This window comes from Trichechus manatus, unplaced genomic scaffold (assembly GCF_000243295.1).
Source record: "Trichechus manatus latirostris isolate Lorelei unplaced genomic scaffold, TriManLat1.0 scaffold00214, whole genome shotgun sequence".
In the NCBI taxonomy this organism is placed as follows: Eukaryota; Metazoa; Chordata; class Mammalia; order Sirenia; family Trichechidae; genus Trichechus; species Trichechus manatus.
In genome coordinates this window covers 3,088,864-3,106,284 of record NW_004444150.1, presented here as the reverse complement: position 1 = coordinate 3,106,284, position 17,421 = coordinate 3,088,864, and the positions used below count along the sequence as shown (strand labels likewise).

Genomic DNA, 17,421 nt, shown 5'->3' with positions numbered 1-17,421 from the left:
CCATGCGGGGGGTTGGGGAGAGGGCAGCTCCTCCAGTGGGAAGCCTCAACAGACACCCTGTCTTCTTGCAGGTGCCCCATCTCTGCACCCCCTCACTCAGCCTCTAGGGGTAAAAGGGGTTCAGGGGGCAGCACCTCCACGAATTGACATCTCAAGAAACCAAAAAAAAAAAAAAAAAAAAAATCAGCGAAGGAATAGGTGATTTTACAACCTAATTATCAAGTTTGACCTGAGAGTCTGTAGAAAACCCTGTGCCCAACAACCCGAGAACACACGTTCAGGGCCCCTACAAAGGTGACTGACTGCTCTGGACTGTCAGGGAAGCTTCCAGAAACATCAAGGGGGGCATGTGGTAAGGTGGCACTCACCGATCACAGTGCAGCAAAGTTAGACGCAAGGAGAAGAACTGACAAAATCATACACTGAAAAAAAAATTAAATTCTGAATACGTGGAAATGGAAATTAGGGAACACTGAGGAAAAGAAATGAATCTCGGCTACTGACTGACAGCTCCAGGCCCCTCTCCTCTCCCTGGTCCGCTCCAGAGATGGAGAGGGGCCCTGGGGGCGGAGCCAGTCCCTGCAGAGGCATCTCTTTCCAGAATGGGGGTCCTTAGTGCCACTTTGTCCCCCGCTCAGGACAAAGGGAAAGTTCCCCTCCCCAGCTACCTCACCAGTCTGGGGGCCTGAGGCCACCTCACCGTCCCCCAGGGCTCCGGCCACCCACTGGGTCCCTCCTGGCATGTAGACTTGGTCCAAGTCCAGAGCAAGCCTTCTAAGAGTTTCACCAGCAAGCCCTGGAAGTCATATTTTCTGTGAAAAACACTGCTTCAAGCTTTGGGGGTTCCCCCCTCACCTCTAATGTTCTGAAATTCCATAATCTAGCCCACGCCCCTCTGGCCGTTCAGCCTGCATTAGGAGGAGCGGTCCTCAGCGGACGACAGAGGACCTATTCCCGGCCCTGTGGTGTCGGTGGTAGGGAGGGCCATTGTCATCACTGAACGGCCACCTCGTGCCAGGCACGTCATAGCTCGTTGTCCCTAAGCCAGCCAGCAACATGGGAGGTTTTCTCTCCACTTCACAGAGGAGGAAACCGAGGCTCGGAGGTGAGTTAACAGGCTCTGAACACACACCTAGGAAGCGGCAGAGCTTGGCTTCAAACGCGGGTCAGCGGCGGCCAGGGATAAGCCAAGCCCTCTCAGGCCAGGGCGCCGTATCTAATTGAGAGGACAAGCTGACGCAAACAACCAACACAGGTCCACCACGACCAGCGTCTGGGGATGCGCCGTGAGAGCTGGCAGTGGGCGGCCGCCTTCCTCTGAGGGTCAGGAAACGGCTCCAGGGAGCAGGTGGCCCCAGGGTGCCAGGGGTTAAGCCAGCAGAGGTGGTGGGAAAGGTGTTTCAGAAGGGCAGAGCTGAGGAAGGAAAGGCAGAGAGAATCAGCACTTGGACGGAACATTCCAGGCTGATGATCACGACATGTGCTCCCCTATAGCTGTTTTGGAGTTTCTTCTCTTCACGTTTGTCTGCCTTCCTGTTCCCCAGCCATGGGCACATCTCTCTATCGCCGGCTCCCACTTGCTCACGCTGAGTGGAGCACCCTCTCCAGGCGCCCCCTCCCCACACGCCTATAGGTCATCTCTCCGTCTGCCCTTCCTCAGGGGTCAGAACTGCTGAGGGACCCGTCCTTGGGGGCTCAGTTCCGAGTGCACCTGGTGAAGATGATCGTCCTGACAGAGCCCGAGGTAGGCTCCGAGCCGGATTTCGGCACCCCACGTCACCCAGAATCACGGAAGCTGTGTCCCTCCTCTTTAACCCCTCTCTGTGGATGCCGTGGGGCAGCGTGGTTAATAGCAGATGTTTGAGGGTTCTCTAGAGAAACAGCCAGTGAGACCTGGCAATTACATAGAGAGAGACTGACTCCAAGGGGTTGGCTCACACGATTGTGGGGGCTGAGCTCCAAAATCTGTAGGTTAGGAAGCAGCCTGGAGACTCCTGATGGCTCTTGTCCCCAGATCCACAGGCCAGGAGATGGGAAGAGTGCAGAATCCGGAGAGGGGTCGAGTTCTGCCAAAATATCTACTTATAGTCCAGAGGCAGACCACGCGCCTTTCAACTGATTGATTGCTCACGTCACATTATGGAAAGTGCTTACATCACACTGCATTAGATTACATTATAGAACAGCAGCCTAGACTACCGTTTGGCCAAACCACTCGGAACCACAGCCTCACCAGGTTGACACATAAGATTAACCCTCACAGCAAGGCTGGTCCGAGAGACCTGGACTGCACCCCAGCTGGGCCCCAACCCTCCTCTGAGCCTCAGTCTCCTCATCTGTAGCATGGGATAGTAACAGGGTCGTTATGAGTCAGCCCTGTACTTGATAGGGATCCTGTGAATGAAGCTTTTTTACTGACCCCCACCCCCACCCCCACAGGATGCTCCAAACATCACAGCCAACATCACCTCGTCACTACTGAGCGTCTGTGACTGGAGCAGGGCCGTCAACCCTGTGGATGACACGGACCCTGAGCACGCTGACCTGGTCCTCTACATCACCAGGTAGCTGAGCCCCCACTGGCTGTGGCGACCCAGCAGCAGAAAGACCCTCAGCACTGCCCAGATGTCTCTTCTCTCTCCCCAAGGTTCGACCTCGAGTTGCCAAATGGTGACCAGCAGGTTCGGGGAGTCACCCAACTTGGGGGGATCTGTTCCTCCTCCTGGAGCTGCCTCATCACCGAGGACACTGGCTTCGACCTGGGGGTCACCATCGCCCATGAGATTGGGCACAGGTATGCGGCCCCACCCACTGTCCCCAAGCTCTGGCCAAGGAGCTGCCACAGGCCCCCAGGAGGGTGAGGTCATTGCAGGCAGTGGGCCCTGGCAGAACCTGCCAGAAGAGCCTGTGCCCTTGACCCCAGTGGAATAGGAATGGTCAGGGAGAGGGCAGGGGGAACAGATACTTCTTGGTTACAGAATGAGTCAAAGAAACTTTATTTCTTAAAAAATAAAATAAGCACAACAAAAAACAAGCTTAGCAATTAGCAAATAAGTTTTGCTGGAAATCCAGAGAAAGAAGAAGCAGGCTGTAAAAATTATCCCAAGTCCCACCACTTAGAGCTTCTGTTTTATAGTTAAAGTCAGTCTGGTGTTTACAGAAACACACACAATTTTTTATTTGCAAATTTGGGATTATGTTGCACATTGCTTTGTCACCTGGTATTCATGTCACACTATATCCCAAGCCTTGTACATTTTTTTTATGTGCCACAATTTAATCCCCTCCTGTCAGACACGAGGGCTGTTTCCAGATTTTTCGTGTTACGAACATCAGGCATTCTTGTGGGTAAACCTTTGCCTATATCCACCATCATGTACGTAGGGTTTCTTTCTTTATTTTTTTTTTTAGTTTTTAGTCTTTTAATTATGAAAATAATACCCGACTGCTGTAAACAATTCAAACATGTAGGACAGAGACTTTTAAATACAAATGTGAAGTCTTCCTCTTTCTTGCCACCAGCTCCCACCCCAACTCCCAGGTGATTTCAACTGGATAGAGAGGTGTAGAATTCCCAGGGGTGCGGGGGATCCCAGGGGAGGGGTCACAGCTCAGGGGACAGGGCTGGGGCTCCTCCCCAGATCCGCTGAGACCTAAGCAGCACGGCTTTTCTCTCTGGCTGCTGGCTCCGCCCCCTCCCTCTTAGAAACCGCAGAAATAGTTTGTAAACCACTGCCTTCCACTACCCAGGAGCGGGAATGCCCCCGCACCTGTTTGTTTACTTAACTACACTGCACACGCAGTCCAAGAGTTTTCACCTACCGGGCACACCCATGTTAGCCTCATCCCCATCAAGACGACGTCACCGGCAGCCTCTCAAGGCCCCTCCAGCCGCACCCCAGTCCTAAAACACCAAGGATTAGCTTGGCCTGAGCATTTTAAAAGGCTTTTGATACTTACTAGACAAAAGAGACAGGCGCCTCTCTGCCGGCCCTCGTCCTGGGCGGGAAACTGAGACTGGGCCGCTGCAGGCTGGCTCCCCCCGGCGCCAGGCTCCAAACAGTCACCCTGCTGCGGCCCGGCGGCGGCCGGCCTGGGCGCGAGGTGGCCCCGGGGCCGACCGGCCCGCCGCCACTCTCAGCGCCACTCGCCCGCAGTCTCGGCCTGGAGCACGACGGCGCGCCCGGCAGCGGCTGCGAGTCCAGCGGCCACGTGATGGCGGCCGATGGCGCCGCGCCCGCCCGTGGGGTTCTCGCCTGGTCCGCCTGTAGTCGCCGACAGCTGCAGCACTTGCTCAGGTAACTGGCAGGGCTTGCCACCCACCATCCCGCCCATCCCGCTCCGCGCCGCCGGGGCCGAACCGCAGGTCTCCACCGAGCCCGCGCCGGCGCGTGGCCGGGGCGCGCACGGGCACTCCCACCCCAGCATCGTCCCCGCCCCACTGCACCCACCCCTCCATCCGCCCCTCCCACTTCCGCACCCCTCCATCTCCCATCGCCTGTCCGCGCGCAGCCTTCCATCCCCCATCCCCTCTCCAAACGCACCCTCCATCCCCCCCAAACCCACCCCTGGAGGAACCACATCATGTCTTCTGGCCTTGGGGATTTCTGTCTGCAACGTGGGGACAATCGCGTTGTAGGGAGCCTCAAGCTCCCTTCCCTGCCCAAGCTCTATTCGCCACTCTCCTCGCCCCCACGCGCACCCAGCCATCTGCCCTAGTGCTCACCTCCTCCCCTGACGCCTGGTCCGCGCGCACCCCCCGCCCATCTTCTATCCCGATCCCACTAACCTGGGGCCTGAGTCGCGGCCCTGTCGCAGCGCAGGACGGGCGCGCTGCGTGTGGGACCCGCCGCGGCCGCAACCCGAGCCTGCCGGGCGCATGCCAGACGCGCAGCCCGGCCTTTACTATGGCGTTGACGAGCAGTGCCGCGTGGCCTTCGGTCGCACCGCCGTCGCCTGCACCTTCGCCAGGGAGCGTCTGGTGAGTGCTCCTGCCAGCGCACAGATGCATCCCGCATAGGCATGTCAGAGCCCCCGTAGGGTGCAGGCGTGGTGGGGGCACTGCAGGACCGGCTGGGCTAATGCTCTACCGACCCGGCTTCTCAAAATTCTTCATAATGCTCTGAACAAGGGGCCCACGTTTCTTTTTTGACTGGACTCCATAAATTCTGTAGCCCTGCTGGGCTGGCCGCGGTACCCCCAAACTCAGGGCACAGTTAGGACACTTCTCCAGAGCAGGCAGTGGCCCTGCCCACAGTGACGCGTGCTGTGATGTGGGAAACAGGCCTGTAGGAGCAAGCCAGGGGCTGCCGGTCAGCAGGGGGGGCTTCCTGCATGAGGCGGCCTCCTAGCTGAAGCCTGCAGAGAGAGTGTGAGCTGGCAGGGCCGGGGGAGGTAAAGGGGCACCCCAAAGCACCCCAAAGCCCGGCTTCTTCCCAGGGCTACATTTGAATCTCATGGGCCCCAGGCATTTTGCCTTGGTGGGCCCCTTCTGCCATGAAAAAATTTTTTAAATGATATATTAATATTTTAATAAACTATATACAATTTTATGTTCATTGGGATAAATACAAATATATGAATATTACATAACAGAAAGTTTTCTTTGACTTAAAGTGTCATCTTCTTTTCTGACTTAAAACATTTTCATGAAGTTATGTGCCCTGTGGGCACTGTCCCTGTGCTTGGGGATGGCCCTGCCTCTCCCTCCCCACCCCCACTGCCCACAGAGCAGTGTATGGCTGTGTCAGGGTGTCCCCTGCTCTGGGAGGGACAGTTAAGGCCGTTGCGGACAGGCGACCCATCAGCTGGCCCGTCTCCCATTAGGACATGTGCCAGGCTCTCTCCTGCCACACAGACCCCCTGGACCTCAGCAGCTGTAGCCGCCTTCTCATCCCCCTCCTGGACGGGACGGAATGTGGTGTGGACAAGGTCAGGCTGGGAGTGAATGAGCGTGTGTGTGTGCCTGCGTGTGTGTGCTCCTGTGAGCATGTGTGTACATGCATGTATGTGCACGCGTCTGTGTGTATGTATGTGTGTCTGTATTCATGCAGGTGTGTATGCGTATGTGTGTGTGTGTGTGTGTGTGTGAACGTGGGTGGGTGTGGACGTGTTTGTGTGTGTGCGTGTGTTTGCACAGGGCACCTGCAGCTTGGTGGTCCTCATTCCTGGGGGAGGCAGGAGGAGGTTGGTAACTGAGGCAAAGAGCCTGGGGCTGCCTGTCCCCCATGGTCACCACCTGGTTGAGAGATGGGCAGATTACGATCTGGGGATATGTGACCAGCCTCGTCATTGGTGGCTAGCCTCCCAAGAGCTCACCCACCCGCCACAAGGCCTGGAAGACTGGATGGTGTTTCTGGATTAGAGACCTGCTCTGTGACTCCCCCAGGGAGGGTGGGGGATTAAATCCCATCTCTGAAGCCAGAGCCCTCACTCTTGACCTCTGCTGCAGCAGAGCGAGTGGGTGTTCACTGAGCATGCCTGCCAGCCCAGCACAGGGCATGTGCTACATCGCACTTCTCCCGAGCCCTGGAGCTAGGCCTGTGTCTTTACAGAGAAGAAACTCCCAGTGACAGGCTGCCTGAGCTTTCCCTGCGCAGCCCCCTCTCGCTGCCTCCACCCGTCCCCCCCTTTCTGCTGATGCGCAGCCCTCAGCCCCTGTTCGCCTGTCCGCCTGCCCCTGGGGTTGGAGGTGTGACACAGCGTGGTGGGGTGTATGTGTGTTGGGGGCTGTGGATGCAGAGCCAGAGCTGCCTCGCCTTGCAGTGGTGCTCCAGGGGGCGCTGTCACTCACTGGCGGAGCTGCCCCCCTTGCCTGCAGTGCACGGGCACTGGTCCAGCTGGGGGCCCCCCAGTCCTTGCTCCCGCTCCTGCGGAGGCGGCGTGGTCACCAGGAGACGGCAGTGTAACAACCCCAGGTACCGGTGCGGGGTACAGAGGGAGGGTGGCAGCCCCAGACTCCTAGGTTTGGTGTCTGGGGCCCCTCTCACCCCTCATGGGCATTTTCAGACCTGCCTTTGGGGGGCATGCATGCGCAGGCGCTGACCTCCAGGCTGAGCTGTGCAACACCCAGGTAGGACAGCTTCCGGGGTGGGTGGGGTGGCCTGGGCCCTGCAGGGGCTGAGGTCCTGGGAGACCATAACTTGTGGGTCACACCTGGCGCTTTTAAGGGTGAAGGGGGTGCTGTTAATACTGACCCTGGGACCCGTGTGCGCAAACTGGGCCGCGCTTCCAATGACCAGCAGCCCCGTATGCATCCCACCCCCTCCTCCATGCTGCTGCCTGCTCCCTGACCGCCCGAGGGGGTGAGCAGTTCAGGCTGCATCCAGCTAAAGAGACACTCACCGTCCCCCCGTCCTGCAACACCCTGCCAAGGATTCCTTTTACGTAGAGTTCAAATCTGCTCCCCCTCTGTCTTAGTTATCGAGTGCTGCTGTAACAGAAATACTACAAGTAGGCGGCTGTAACAAACAGAATGTATTTTCTCCGTTGAGGAGGCTAGAAGTCCAGGGCAGTGGCCCTAGGGGAAGGCGCTCTCTCTCCGCTGGCTCTGGGGGGAGAGTCCTTGTCTGTTTTCAGCTTCTATTCCTTGGCTCCTTGGTGATCTTCCTGTGGCTTGGCCTCAATCTTCCCCCAACTGTGCTTCCATGCTTCCTTGTTCAATCTCCTCTTTTTCTATCTCAAAAGAGATTGATTTAAGACACACGCTACACTAATCCTGCCTCATTAACATAACAAAACCCATTCCCAAATGGGTTTATAACCACAGGGATAGGGGTTAGGCCCCCACACTTCTGTCAGTTTGTCGTACCGTGGGTGGGGGCTTGCGTATTGCTGTGATTTTGGAAGCTATGCCACCGGTATTCAAACACCAGCAGGGTCACCCATCGTAGACAGGTTTCAGCAGAGCTTCCAGACTAAGACAGACTAAGAAGAAGGACCTGGTGGTCTACTTCTGAAAAGAATTAGCCAGTGAAAGCATTATAAATAGCAGCAGAACATAGCTATAGTGCTGGAAGATGAGCCCCTCAGGTTGGAAGGCACTCAGAAGATGACTGGGGAAGAAGAGCTGCCTCCTCAAACTAGAGTCGACCTGAACGATGTGGATGGAGTCAAGCTTTCGGGACCTTCATTTGCTGATGTGACATGACTCAAAATGAAAAGAAATAGCTGAAACATCCATTAATAATTGGAAAGTGCAATGTACGAAGTATGAATGTAGGAAAATTGGAAATCATCAAAAATGAAATGGAACACATAAACATCGATATCCTAGGCATTAGTGAGTTGAAATGGACTGGTATTGACCATTTTGAATCGGACAATCATATGGTCTACTATGCCGGGAAGAGGAATGACATTGCATTCATCGTCAAAAAGAACATTTCGAGATCTATTCTGAAGTACAACACTGTCAGTGATAGGATAATATCCATACGCCTACAAGTAAGATCAATTAATACAACTATTATTCAAATTTATGCACCAACCACTAAGGCCAAAGATGAAGAGACTGAAGATTGTTACCAACTTCTGCAGTCGGAAATTGATCGGACATGCAATCAAGATGCATTAATAATTACTGGTGATTGGAAGGTGAGAGTTGGAAACAAAGAAGGATTGGTAGTTGGAAAATACGGCCTTGGTGATAGAAAAGATGCCGGAGATCGCATGATAGAATTTTGCAAGACCAACAATGTCTTCATTGCAAATACCTTTTTTCAACAACATAAACAGAGACTATACACGTGGACCTTGCCAGGTAGAATTCACAGGAATCAGATTGACTACATCTGTGGAAAAAGATGATGGAAAAGCTCAATATCATCGGTCAGAGCAAGGCCAGGGGCCGACAGCAGAACAGACTATCAATTGCTCATATGCAAGTTCAAGTTGAAGCTGAAGAAAATTAGAACAAGTCCATGAGAGCCAAAGCATGACCTTGAGTATATCCCACTGGAATTTAGAGACCATCTCAAGAATAGATTTGATGCACTGAACACTAATGACCGAAGACCAGACGAGTTGTGGGATGACATCAAGGACATCATACACGAAGAAAGCAAGAGGTCATTAAAAAGACAAGATAGAAAGAAAAGACCAAAATGGATGTCAGAAGAGACTCTGAAACTTGCTCTTGAATGTCGAGTAGCTAAAGCAGATGGAAGAGACGATGAAGTAAAAGAGCTGAACAGGAGATTTCAAAGGACAGCTGGAGAAGACAAAGTAAAGTATTACAATGACGTGTGCAAAGACCTGGAGGTAGACAACCAAAAGGGGAGAACATGCTCGACATTTCTCACGCCGAAAGAACTGAAGAAAAAAATTCAAGCCTTGAGTGGCAATTTTAAAGGATTCTATGGACAAAATACTGAACGATGCAGGAAGCATCAAAAGAAGGTGGAAGGAATACACAGAGTCACTATACCAAAAAGAATTGGTTGATTGATGTTGAGCCATTTCAGGAAATAGCATATGATGAGGAACCGATGGTACTGAAGGAAGAAGTCCAAGCTGCACTGAAGGCATTGGTGAAAAACAAGGCTCCAGAAATTGATGGAATACCAGTTGAGATGTTTGAACAAATGGATGCAGTGCCGGAAGTGCCCACTCATCTATACCAAGAAATTTAGAAGGCAGCTACCTGGCCAACTGACTGGAAGAGATCCATATTTATGCCTCTTCCAAAGAAAGGTAATCCAACCGAATGTGGAAATTATTGGACACTATCATTAATATCACACACAAGTAAAATTTTGCTGAAGATCATTCAAAAGAGGCCACAGCAATACATCAACAAGGAATGGCCTGAAATTCAAGCCGGGTTCAGAAGAGGACATGGAAACGGGATATCACTGCTGATGTCAGATGGATCCTGGCTGAAAGCAGAGAATACCAGAAAGATGTTTACGTGTGTTTTATTTTCTATGCAAAGGCATTCGACTGTGTGGATCATAACAAATTATGGACAACATTGCGAAGAAGGGGGAATTTCTGAGCACTTAATTGTGCTCATGAGGAAACTGTACGTAGATCAAGAGGCAGTTGTTCAAACAGAACAAGGGGCTACTGAGTGGTTTAAAGTCAGGAAAGATGTGCGTCGGGGTTGTATCCTTTCACCGTACCTGTTCAGTCTGTATGCTGAGCAAATAATTGGAGAAGCTGAACTATATGAAGAAGAACACGGCTTCAAGATTGGAGGAAGACTCATTAACAACCTGTGATATGCAGATGACACAACCTTGCTTGCTGAAAGTGAAGAGGACTTGAAGCACTTACCGATGAAGATCAAAGACTATCGCCTTCAGTATGGATTACACCTCAACATAAAGAAAACAAAAAGCCTCACAACTGGACCAATAACAACATCATGATAAACAGAGAAAAGATTGAAGTTGTCAAGGATTTCGTCTTACTTGGATCCACAATCAACACTCATGGAAGCAGCAGTCAGGAAATCAAAAGACACACTGTATTGGGCAAATCTGCTGCAAAAGACCTCTTTAAAGTGTTACAAAGCAAAAATGTCACCTTGAGGACTAAGGTGTGCCTGACTCAAGCCATGGTGTTTTCAATCATCTCATCTGCACATGAAAGCTGAACAATGAATAAGGAAGCCTGAAGAAGAACTGACGCCTTTGAATTACGGTGTTGGCGAAGAATAGCGAATATACCATGGACTGCCAGAAGAACGAACAAATCTGTCTTGGAAGAGGGACAGCCAGAGTGCTCCTTAGAAGCAAGGATGGAAAGACCATGTCTCATGTACTTTGGACATGTTATCAGGAGGGATCAGTCCCTGGAGAAGGACATTGTGCTTGATAAAAGGGTCAGTGAAAAAAAGGAAAACCCTCAACGAGATGGATTGACACGGTGGCTGCAACAATGGACTCAAGCATAACAACAATTGTGAGGATGGCGCAGGACCGGGCAGTGTTTCCTTCTGTAGCACATGGGTCGCTATGAGTCGGAACTGACTCGACAGCACCTAACAACAACGTCTTAGGGGTTAGGATTTACAACACATATTTTTTGGGGGCACAATTCAATCCACAACACCCTCAGTACTCCCTTTGCATGGTCCTGGGCTTTGCTGTGCCAGGCCTTCGCTGCGCCGGGCCTTGGCTGTGCTGGGCCTTGGCTCCCCGGCCGCTGGTTACCACTTTCCTAACTACCTGCCTCCCTGAGTGGTAAAAATGGTTAAGCGCTCGACTGCTAACCTGAAAATTGGAGGTTCGAGTCCATCCAGAGGTGCCTTGGAAAAAAGGCCTGGCAATCTACTGAAAAATCAGCCATTGAAAACCCTGTGGAGCACAGCTCTACTCTGTCGCGCATGGGGTTGCCATGCGTGGACTTGACGGCAGCTGTTTTTTAAATGTGTATCACACAGCGAGTGTCACAAGGGCCCGGTTTTCTGCAGTTCAGGCCTCTGGCTCCAAGACAGAGCCATTGCCCTGGCTGTCACAGTTTCTCCCTCAATTGTTCCCTCCGTTGTAACAGGCAGGGGCTCTTCTCACCCCACCGACAGAGCTGGGAACTGAGGCTCAGCCAGGAGCGGGGCCACACCCCTTCCGGGCCCCGCATTGCAGGGGGCTGTGCCGGCGGCTCCCAGTGACCCCGGCTGCCCTGGGTCCCCCGCGGGCCCTCCTGTGCTTGTTCTCTGCCCCTCCCCGGCAGGCCTGTGGGACCAGCCAGCTGGAGTTCATGTCAGAGCAGTGCGCTCAGACCGAAGGGCAGCAGCTGCTCCTCCCCGAGGGCGGCACCACCTTCTACCGCTGGAGCTCGGCCGCGCAGTACAGCCAAGGTAGGGCTGGGTGTGGGAGACAGGCCGGAGACCCTCGGGGTGGGGGAGTCGGGGGTCCGGCCCACCACCTCCGGTGCTGACGTACGGGGCTGCTCAGAGACAGACCTCGGATCAAATCCTGGTTCTGCCCCTTGCTGCCAGGGGATGCTCTGTGCAGGCACATGTGCCGGGCTGTGGGCGAGAGCTTCATCATGAGGCGTGGGGACAGCTTCGTGGATGGGACCCGCTGTGTGCCGAGTGGCCCGAGGGAGGACGGGACCCTCAGCCTGTGCCTGTCGGGCAGCTGCAGGGTAGGTGCGGGGGTGGGTGTCTGTCCCGTCGGAAGCCGAAGTGCAGAGGGTACTTCTAGTGGGGAGGTTCGTGGGAGCTGCCTGGGAGTGGTGCTGGGACCCTGGGTCAGCTTGGACGCAGCCGTGTGTTGAGAGCCTCGCTGTGGCCTCAGGCAGGTCATTCCAGCCCCGTGAGCGCCTCTTTGGTGGATGGTCCTAAACCCGTTGCCGTCAAGTTGATTTCGACTCATAGTGACTCTACAGGACAGAGTAGAACTGCCTCGTAGGGTTTCCAGGCTGGTGGATTCCAACTGCTGACATTTTGGTTAGTAACCGAATGCTTAACCATTGTGCCAGCAGGGCTCCTGGTAGATGGTAGGTGTGTGAAAGGGCACTGGCTAGTTATGACCTCGAGCCGCCTCGCCTCAGAGCTGGGAGTGTTTGGCGGTCACTGAGGCCCGCCCTCCAGTTACCTGGAGCCTCACTTCCTCCCTTCACACAGATCCTGGGCTGCGATGGCAGGATGGACTCCGGGCAGGTACGTGACGTGTGCCAGGTGTGCAGAGGAGACAACAGCACCTGCAGCCCACAGAATGGCTCTTTCTCGGCCGGAAGAGCCAGAGGTAACGGGCTCCCTTGGGGTGCAGGGGCCGCTCCCCCAGCTGCTGAGGAACCGGGTGGGCTGGCCTTGGCGCCCACCCGCTTGCCCAGCCTGAGACTTGGGGAGCCGGCAGAGACCTCGGGGCATTCTCTTGCTCCCTGCTCCCTCCCACGGTGCGCTCAGATTTCGGGATAAGTCGCTGGGGTTCGGGACGCAACGGTCACGGTAGCTCACTGTGGCTGTGATGCTGGGATATACAGATACAGGACTGTGCAGTTTCTGGCAGGCCAGCCTCTTCTCTCCCACTCGAGCAGTCACCTCAGGAGAGCTGCGATTAGCAAGAAGGTGTTCTCACCAGGAGACTCTTGAATCTGATCTACTCGTAAAAGAGTCAAGGCCTTTGCAAATTTTGGTTCTTAGATGCCTAGTGGGGACTTGAGGCCCATCCGCCTCTGGCGTGCCCCCCACTCTGGTGAGGACTTGGACCTGGCCCCTCCTCCCGGCCTGGCTTGATTGCTCCTGGTGACAGTGGACTCACCAGCTCTGAGGCAGCCCTTTGCATTGCTAGCTTTTAGTGTTAAAAGGCCCTGTTTTCTGTGCAGCTGAAATCTGCTCCCTTTTGACTGTGATACAACTTGTGAGCCCCATGGACTCCCACCCCCCCGCTTCCTTCCAGAGTATGTGACATTCCTCACGGTCACCCCCAACCTGACCAGTGTCTACGTTGTCAACCACAGGCCTCTCTTCACACACTTGGGTGAGTTGATAGAGGATGCACAGTCCTTCCTTCCAGAAGGCCTGACCTTTGCATCCGTGGGGTGGGTGCACACCCTGAGGTCCTGAAGCCCTGGAAACGCCTGTAAAGTCTTGTGTGTGCCGTTGCTGAGGGGAAGCAGACCCCCAGCATTCCTCAGGTTCTGGAAAGAACCTTCTGTGGTCAGACGCGTGTGCCCAGGGTGGAGGGCGTGCCGCGCAGGGAGACCACCGGACCGGGATGCCAGGAGGTTCTGCTCCCAGGGAAGGCCTGGCTTGGGGGTGGAAGGCCCTCCTTACTCTGCTGGCCGTTGCCTTGTCCACCCCAAAGACCTTGTCTGGAAAGGCAGTCCCGCTGGGGCCCACCCTCTGAGGGTGAAGAGTTTAAAAACGCTCCCTTATAAGGAAGTTGGGGCCCCGCCGTCCTGAGGGCTCCTGCTCCCCCACAGCGGTGAGGATCCGAGGACGGTACGTTGTGGCTGGGAACGCAAGCATCTCCCCCAGCACTACCTACCCCTCGCTGCTGGAGGACAGCCGCCTGGAGTACAGGGTGGCCCTCACTGAGGACCAGCTGCCCCACCGGGAGGAGCTACGCATCCAGGGACCTGTTCAGGAAGACATTGAGATACAGGTGACTGGAGGGCTGGGAGGGGCTCTGCTGTTGGTTCATTTGTTCCTCACTCACTCACCCACCCACTCCATCACTCACTGAGCAGTAATTTGGGGGGCTACTATGTGTGGAGGAACCCCTGGGTGGTGCAAACAGCCAACACACTCAGCTACTAACCAAAAGGTTGGCAGTTCGAGTCCACCCAGAGGCACCTTAGTAGAAAGGCAAGCAGGCCCAGGCTGCTAGCTGGCCACAAGGCCCTCCCATGGTCCAGTCCCTTCCTGCTGACCCCTTGGGGCTCATCTCCCCTCCAGGCCCTTGCTCAAGCTGCCCTGTGCAGGACGGCCCCTCTACCCCCTGCCTCTGCTGTTTTCCTCCCAAAATCTCTCCTGACTTCCACTGTGATCTGCCCCCATAATGTAGGAAGCCTCCCGTGGGTTCCCATAATGCCCTGTGCATATCTCTACCCTTCCATCTACCAACTGCTTTATGATTATCTGCTACTTCACCCAAAGAATTTGGGCTTTGTCCTTGGCTCCTGGGAGGGAGCTTCTTGGAATTGCTGGACTGAGTAGAGTGTCTGTTGTCCTTGAGGGCTCCAGACCACACCTGGGAGTTTATGCTAATGAGGTGACTCATGTTGGCCAGGCCAGCAAGACCCATGGTGTGATATCAGCTGGATCTCTGGAGGAGAAGGGGCTGGAGGTTGAGTTCAACCGCGTGGGTAGTGGTTCAATCCATCATACCTGTCGAATGAGACCCCAGTAAAGCTCTGGACACTGAAGCTTCATAAGCTTCCTGGTTGGTGATAGGCATCGATGCTCTGGAGGGTGACGTGTCCTTGGAGACACGGAGGCTTCACTTTGGGGACCCTCCCAGACCTCGCCCTAGGTGTCTCTTCATTTGCATTCTTTATGATAACGCTGTAATTGTAAGTATAGTGCTCTCCTGAGTTCTGTGAGTCGTCCTAGCAAATTACTGAGCCTGAAAGGGTAGTGAGAACCCCCAAACTTGTAGCCAGCAGGTCAGAAGTGAGGGTATTGTGGACGTTGCAGCTGGTGTTAGAAGTCCTGGGTGGACTTGTGAGAGCTGACCTAGCTCTGGGTGGTTAGGGTCGGAAGAAGAACTGTATTTGCAGTTGGTGTTGAAAAGACACAGACACCTGGCCCCGCAGCCCACTCTGGGCTCGTTGAGGCTGGGACTCTGTTCTGTGCACTGTGCTATCCAGGGCCTGGCATTGGGTCAGCATTGGTGATTGCTTAGTAAACGAAAGAACTCAGGGATTGAGGGATGAGAAGTTGGAAGGCTTCCTGGAGGAGGTGGCTGTGAGCATCAACCCTCATTGCCCACTGGGCATAGGCCGGAGCTCTTCTGTCCATCTTGGTGCAGGTTTACAGGCGCTACGGTGAGGAGTACGGCAGCCTCGCCCGCCCAGACATCACCTTCAGCTATTTCCAGCCGAAGCAGCCGCATGCGGGGACGTGGGCCGCCGTGGCGGGGTCCTGTTCGGTGAGCTGTGGGGCAGGTGAGGCCTGGGGAAGGGCTGGCTTGCAGCACCAGTGCCCCTTGTCCAGACATGGCCTAACTCTGCTCTCCCCTCCCAGGGCAGCGCTGGGTGACCTACAGCTGTCTGGACAAGGCCCAGAACAAGTGGGTGGAGCCTGCCCAGTGCAGTGGGAGTCTGAAGCCGCCAGCACGGCTGGAGCCTTGCACCCTTGTGCCCTGCCCCATGCGGTGAGCACGGCTCCAGGCTCTCAGTGGGTGGGGGGTCAGCCATGGTACCCTAGCTCAGAGGTCCAGGGGCACGTGCTGTGATCTTGTTGCACCCTGGAAACTGCTCCGTGAAGGGGGCTCTGTCCATGCCCCCACTTTCAAGCGAGGACTGAGACTCGAGGCAGACACCGTGACAGTGTCGGTGAGGTGGCCCACGCCTGCCACCATGCTGACTGAGGGCACTCGACCCTCTCTGAGCCGAGCTTGTCGTGTAAGATGGACGTAATGGCGCCGCCTGGGAGGGCGGTTCTGTGGACTGGGAGGGAGGGACGGTGCAGACGCAGTCGGCAGGAGCAGGAGAGCAGGGCCTGTCGGGATGCAGGCAGGGCGGCCCCCGGCTGCACTTGTGTACGGGAGTTGGGTGTCTGAGGCTGTTCTGCAAGGCCAGCCCTCTGGGAAGGGCCGTCCTGGGGACACCAGAGAGCCGGTGGGCTGGGCTGGCTGCACCTGCACAGTGCTCCAGTGCCGGACTCAGACCAGGGAGAAGACTGTCAGCCTGTCTGCTGGACAAATCCGCCTGCCCCCACCACCTCCCCCCGAGCCAGCCTGGGGACCTGGCCAGTGACTGATGCTGACTCCTCCCTCTGCCGCAGGGCCATGGGGGACTTGGGCCCGTGCAGTGCCTCCTGGGGGAGTGGCCTGTGGGAGTGAGTGGTGCCCTGTGTGGAGGCCCGGGGTGGTTTCCCAAGGATGATGCCCACTGCCCAGTGCAGAGCAGTGGCCCAGCCGCCAGCTGGGGCAGAAACCTGCAAGTCCCAGCCCTGCCCCACGGGCTGAGCACAGGGCTGGGCTGGGGGCTGGGCGGCCCCCATAGGCCTGATCCAGGCAGTCTCCCTGGTGCACCGTCTCCTGCCCTGAACCCTGGCCCCTTGGAATGTCCTCTGTCCCCAAGGCCTCGTCAGGGCCCCTCCATCCCGGGGCTGCAAGAGGCAGTGGTGGCCTGAAGATTAAGGGTGCCGGCTTAATTGGAACTGCTGCCAAGCAGCCCTGGGCCAGTCATTCCCTCTTTAAAATCCCTGCTGTGAAATGGGGAGAGGGGCTGCTCATGGAGAGCCGGGTACACAGCATGAAGTGTGAATGTGAAGCAGTGAACGTCACTTCATCACTAACACTGCCCTTTCCGCGGTGCCCATGGGCTACCTCTCATCCCTCAGTGTCCAAACTGACAGTGCCATGTCCTCCTGACCCGCCGCTAACTGGCTGGGTGACTGGGCAAGTCCCCTCCCTCTCTGGGCTTTGGTTGTTTTATCTGCCCAGTGGGGAGGGGGCTGGACTAGACCACTGGGGGCCCAACAGGGCTCTGGGACTCCCTTCCCCTCTGTGTCCACAGAAGACATAGGACTCGCCACTCTTCCTCACTGAGGCCCAATCCAGCCCCAGATTCTCCTCAACACAGTCTCAGAATCCCCCTCAACACAACCTCAGACTCCTTCTCATACAGCCTCAGAATCCCCCTCAACACAGCCTCAGAGTCCCCCTCAACACAGCCTCAGAGTCCCCTTCAACACAGCCTCAGAGTCCACCTCAACACACCCTCAGATCCCCCTCAACACAGCCTCAGAGTCCCCCTCAACACAGCCTCAGAGTCCCCCTCAACACAGCCTCAGAGTCC

The 17,421-nt window shown here is 55.4% G+C and overlaps 1 protein-coding gene across 1 annotated transcript in view; it reads left to right on the top strand.

Moving 5' to 3' along the window:
• ADAMTS13 (ADAM metallopeptidase with thrombospondin type 1 motif 13) overlaps positions 1–17,421 on the top strand; it is a 30,842-nt gene that overhangs the window by 5,408 nt on the left and 8,013 nt on the right. Inside the window, 16 exon segments of the mRNA XM_004388704.1 lie at positions 1,661–1,744; positions 2,440–2,564; positions 2,648–2,794; positions 4,158–4,298; positions 4,819–4,981; positions 5,827–5,931; positions 6,766–6,917; positions 7,009–7,072; positions 11,677–11,803; positions 11,945–12,093; positions 12,575–12,695; positions 13,350–13,430; positions 13,876–14,057; positions 15,426–15,561; positions 15,641–15,772; positions 16,402–16,584. Of these exon segments, the coding sequence (XP_004388761.1) occupies positions 1,661–1,744; positions 2,440–2,564; positions 2,648–2,794; positions 4,158–4,298; positions 4,819–4,981; positions 5,827–5,931; positions 6,766–6,917; positions 7,009–7,072; positions 11,677–11,803; positions 11,945–12,093; positions 12,575–12,695; positions 13,350–13,430; positions 13,876–14,057; positions 15,426–15,561; positions 15,641–15,772; positions 16,402–16,584 (2,092 nt within the window).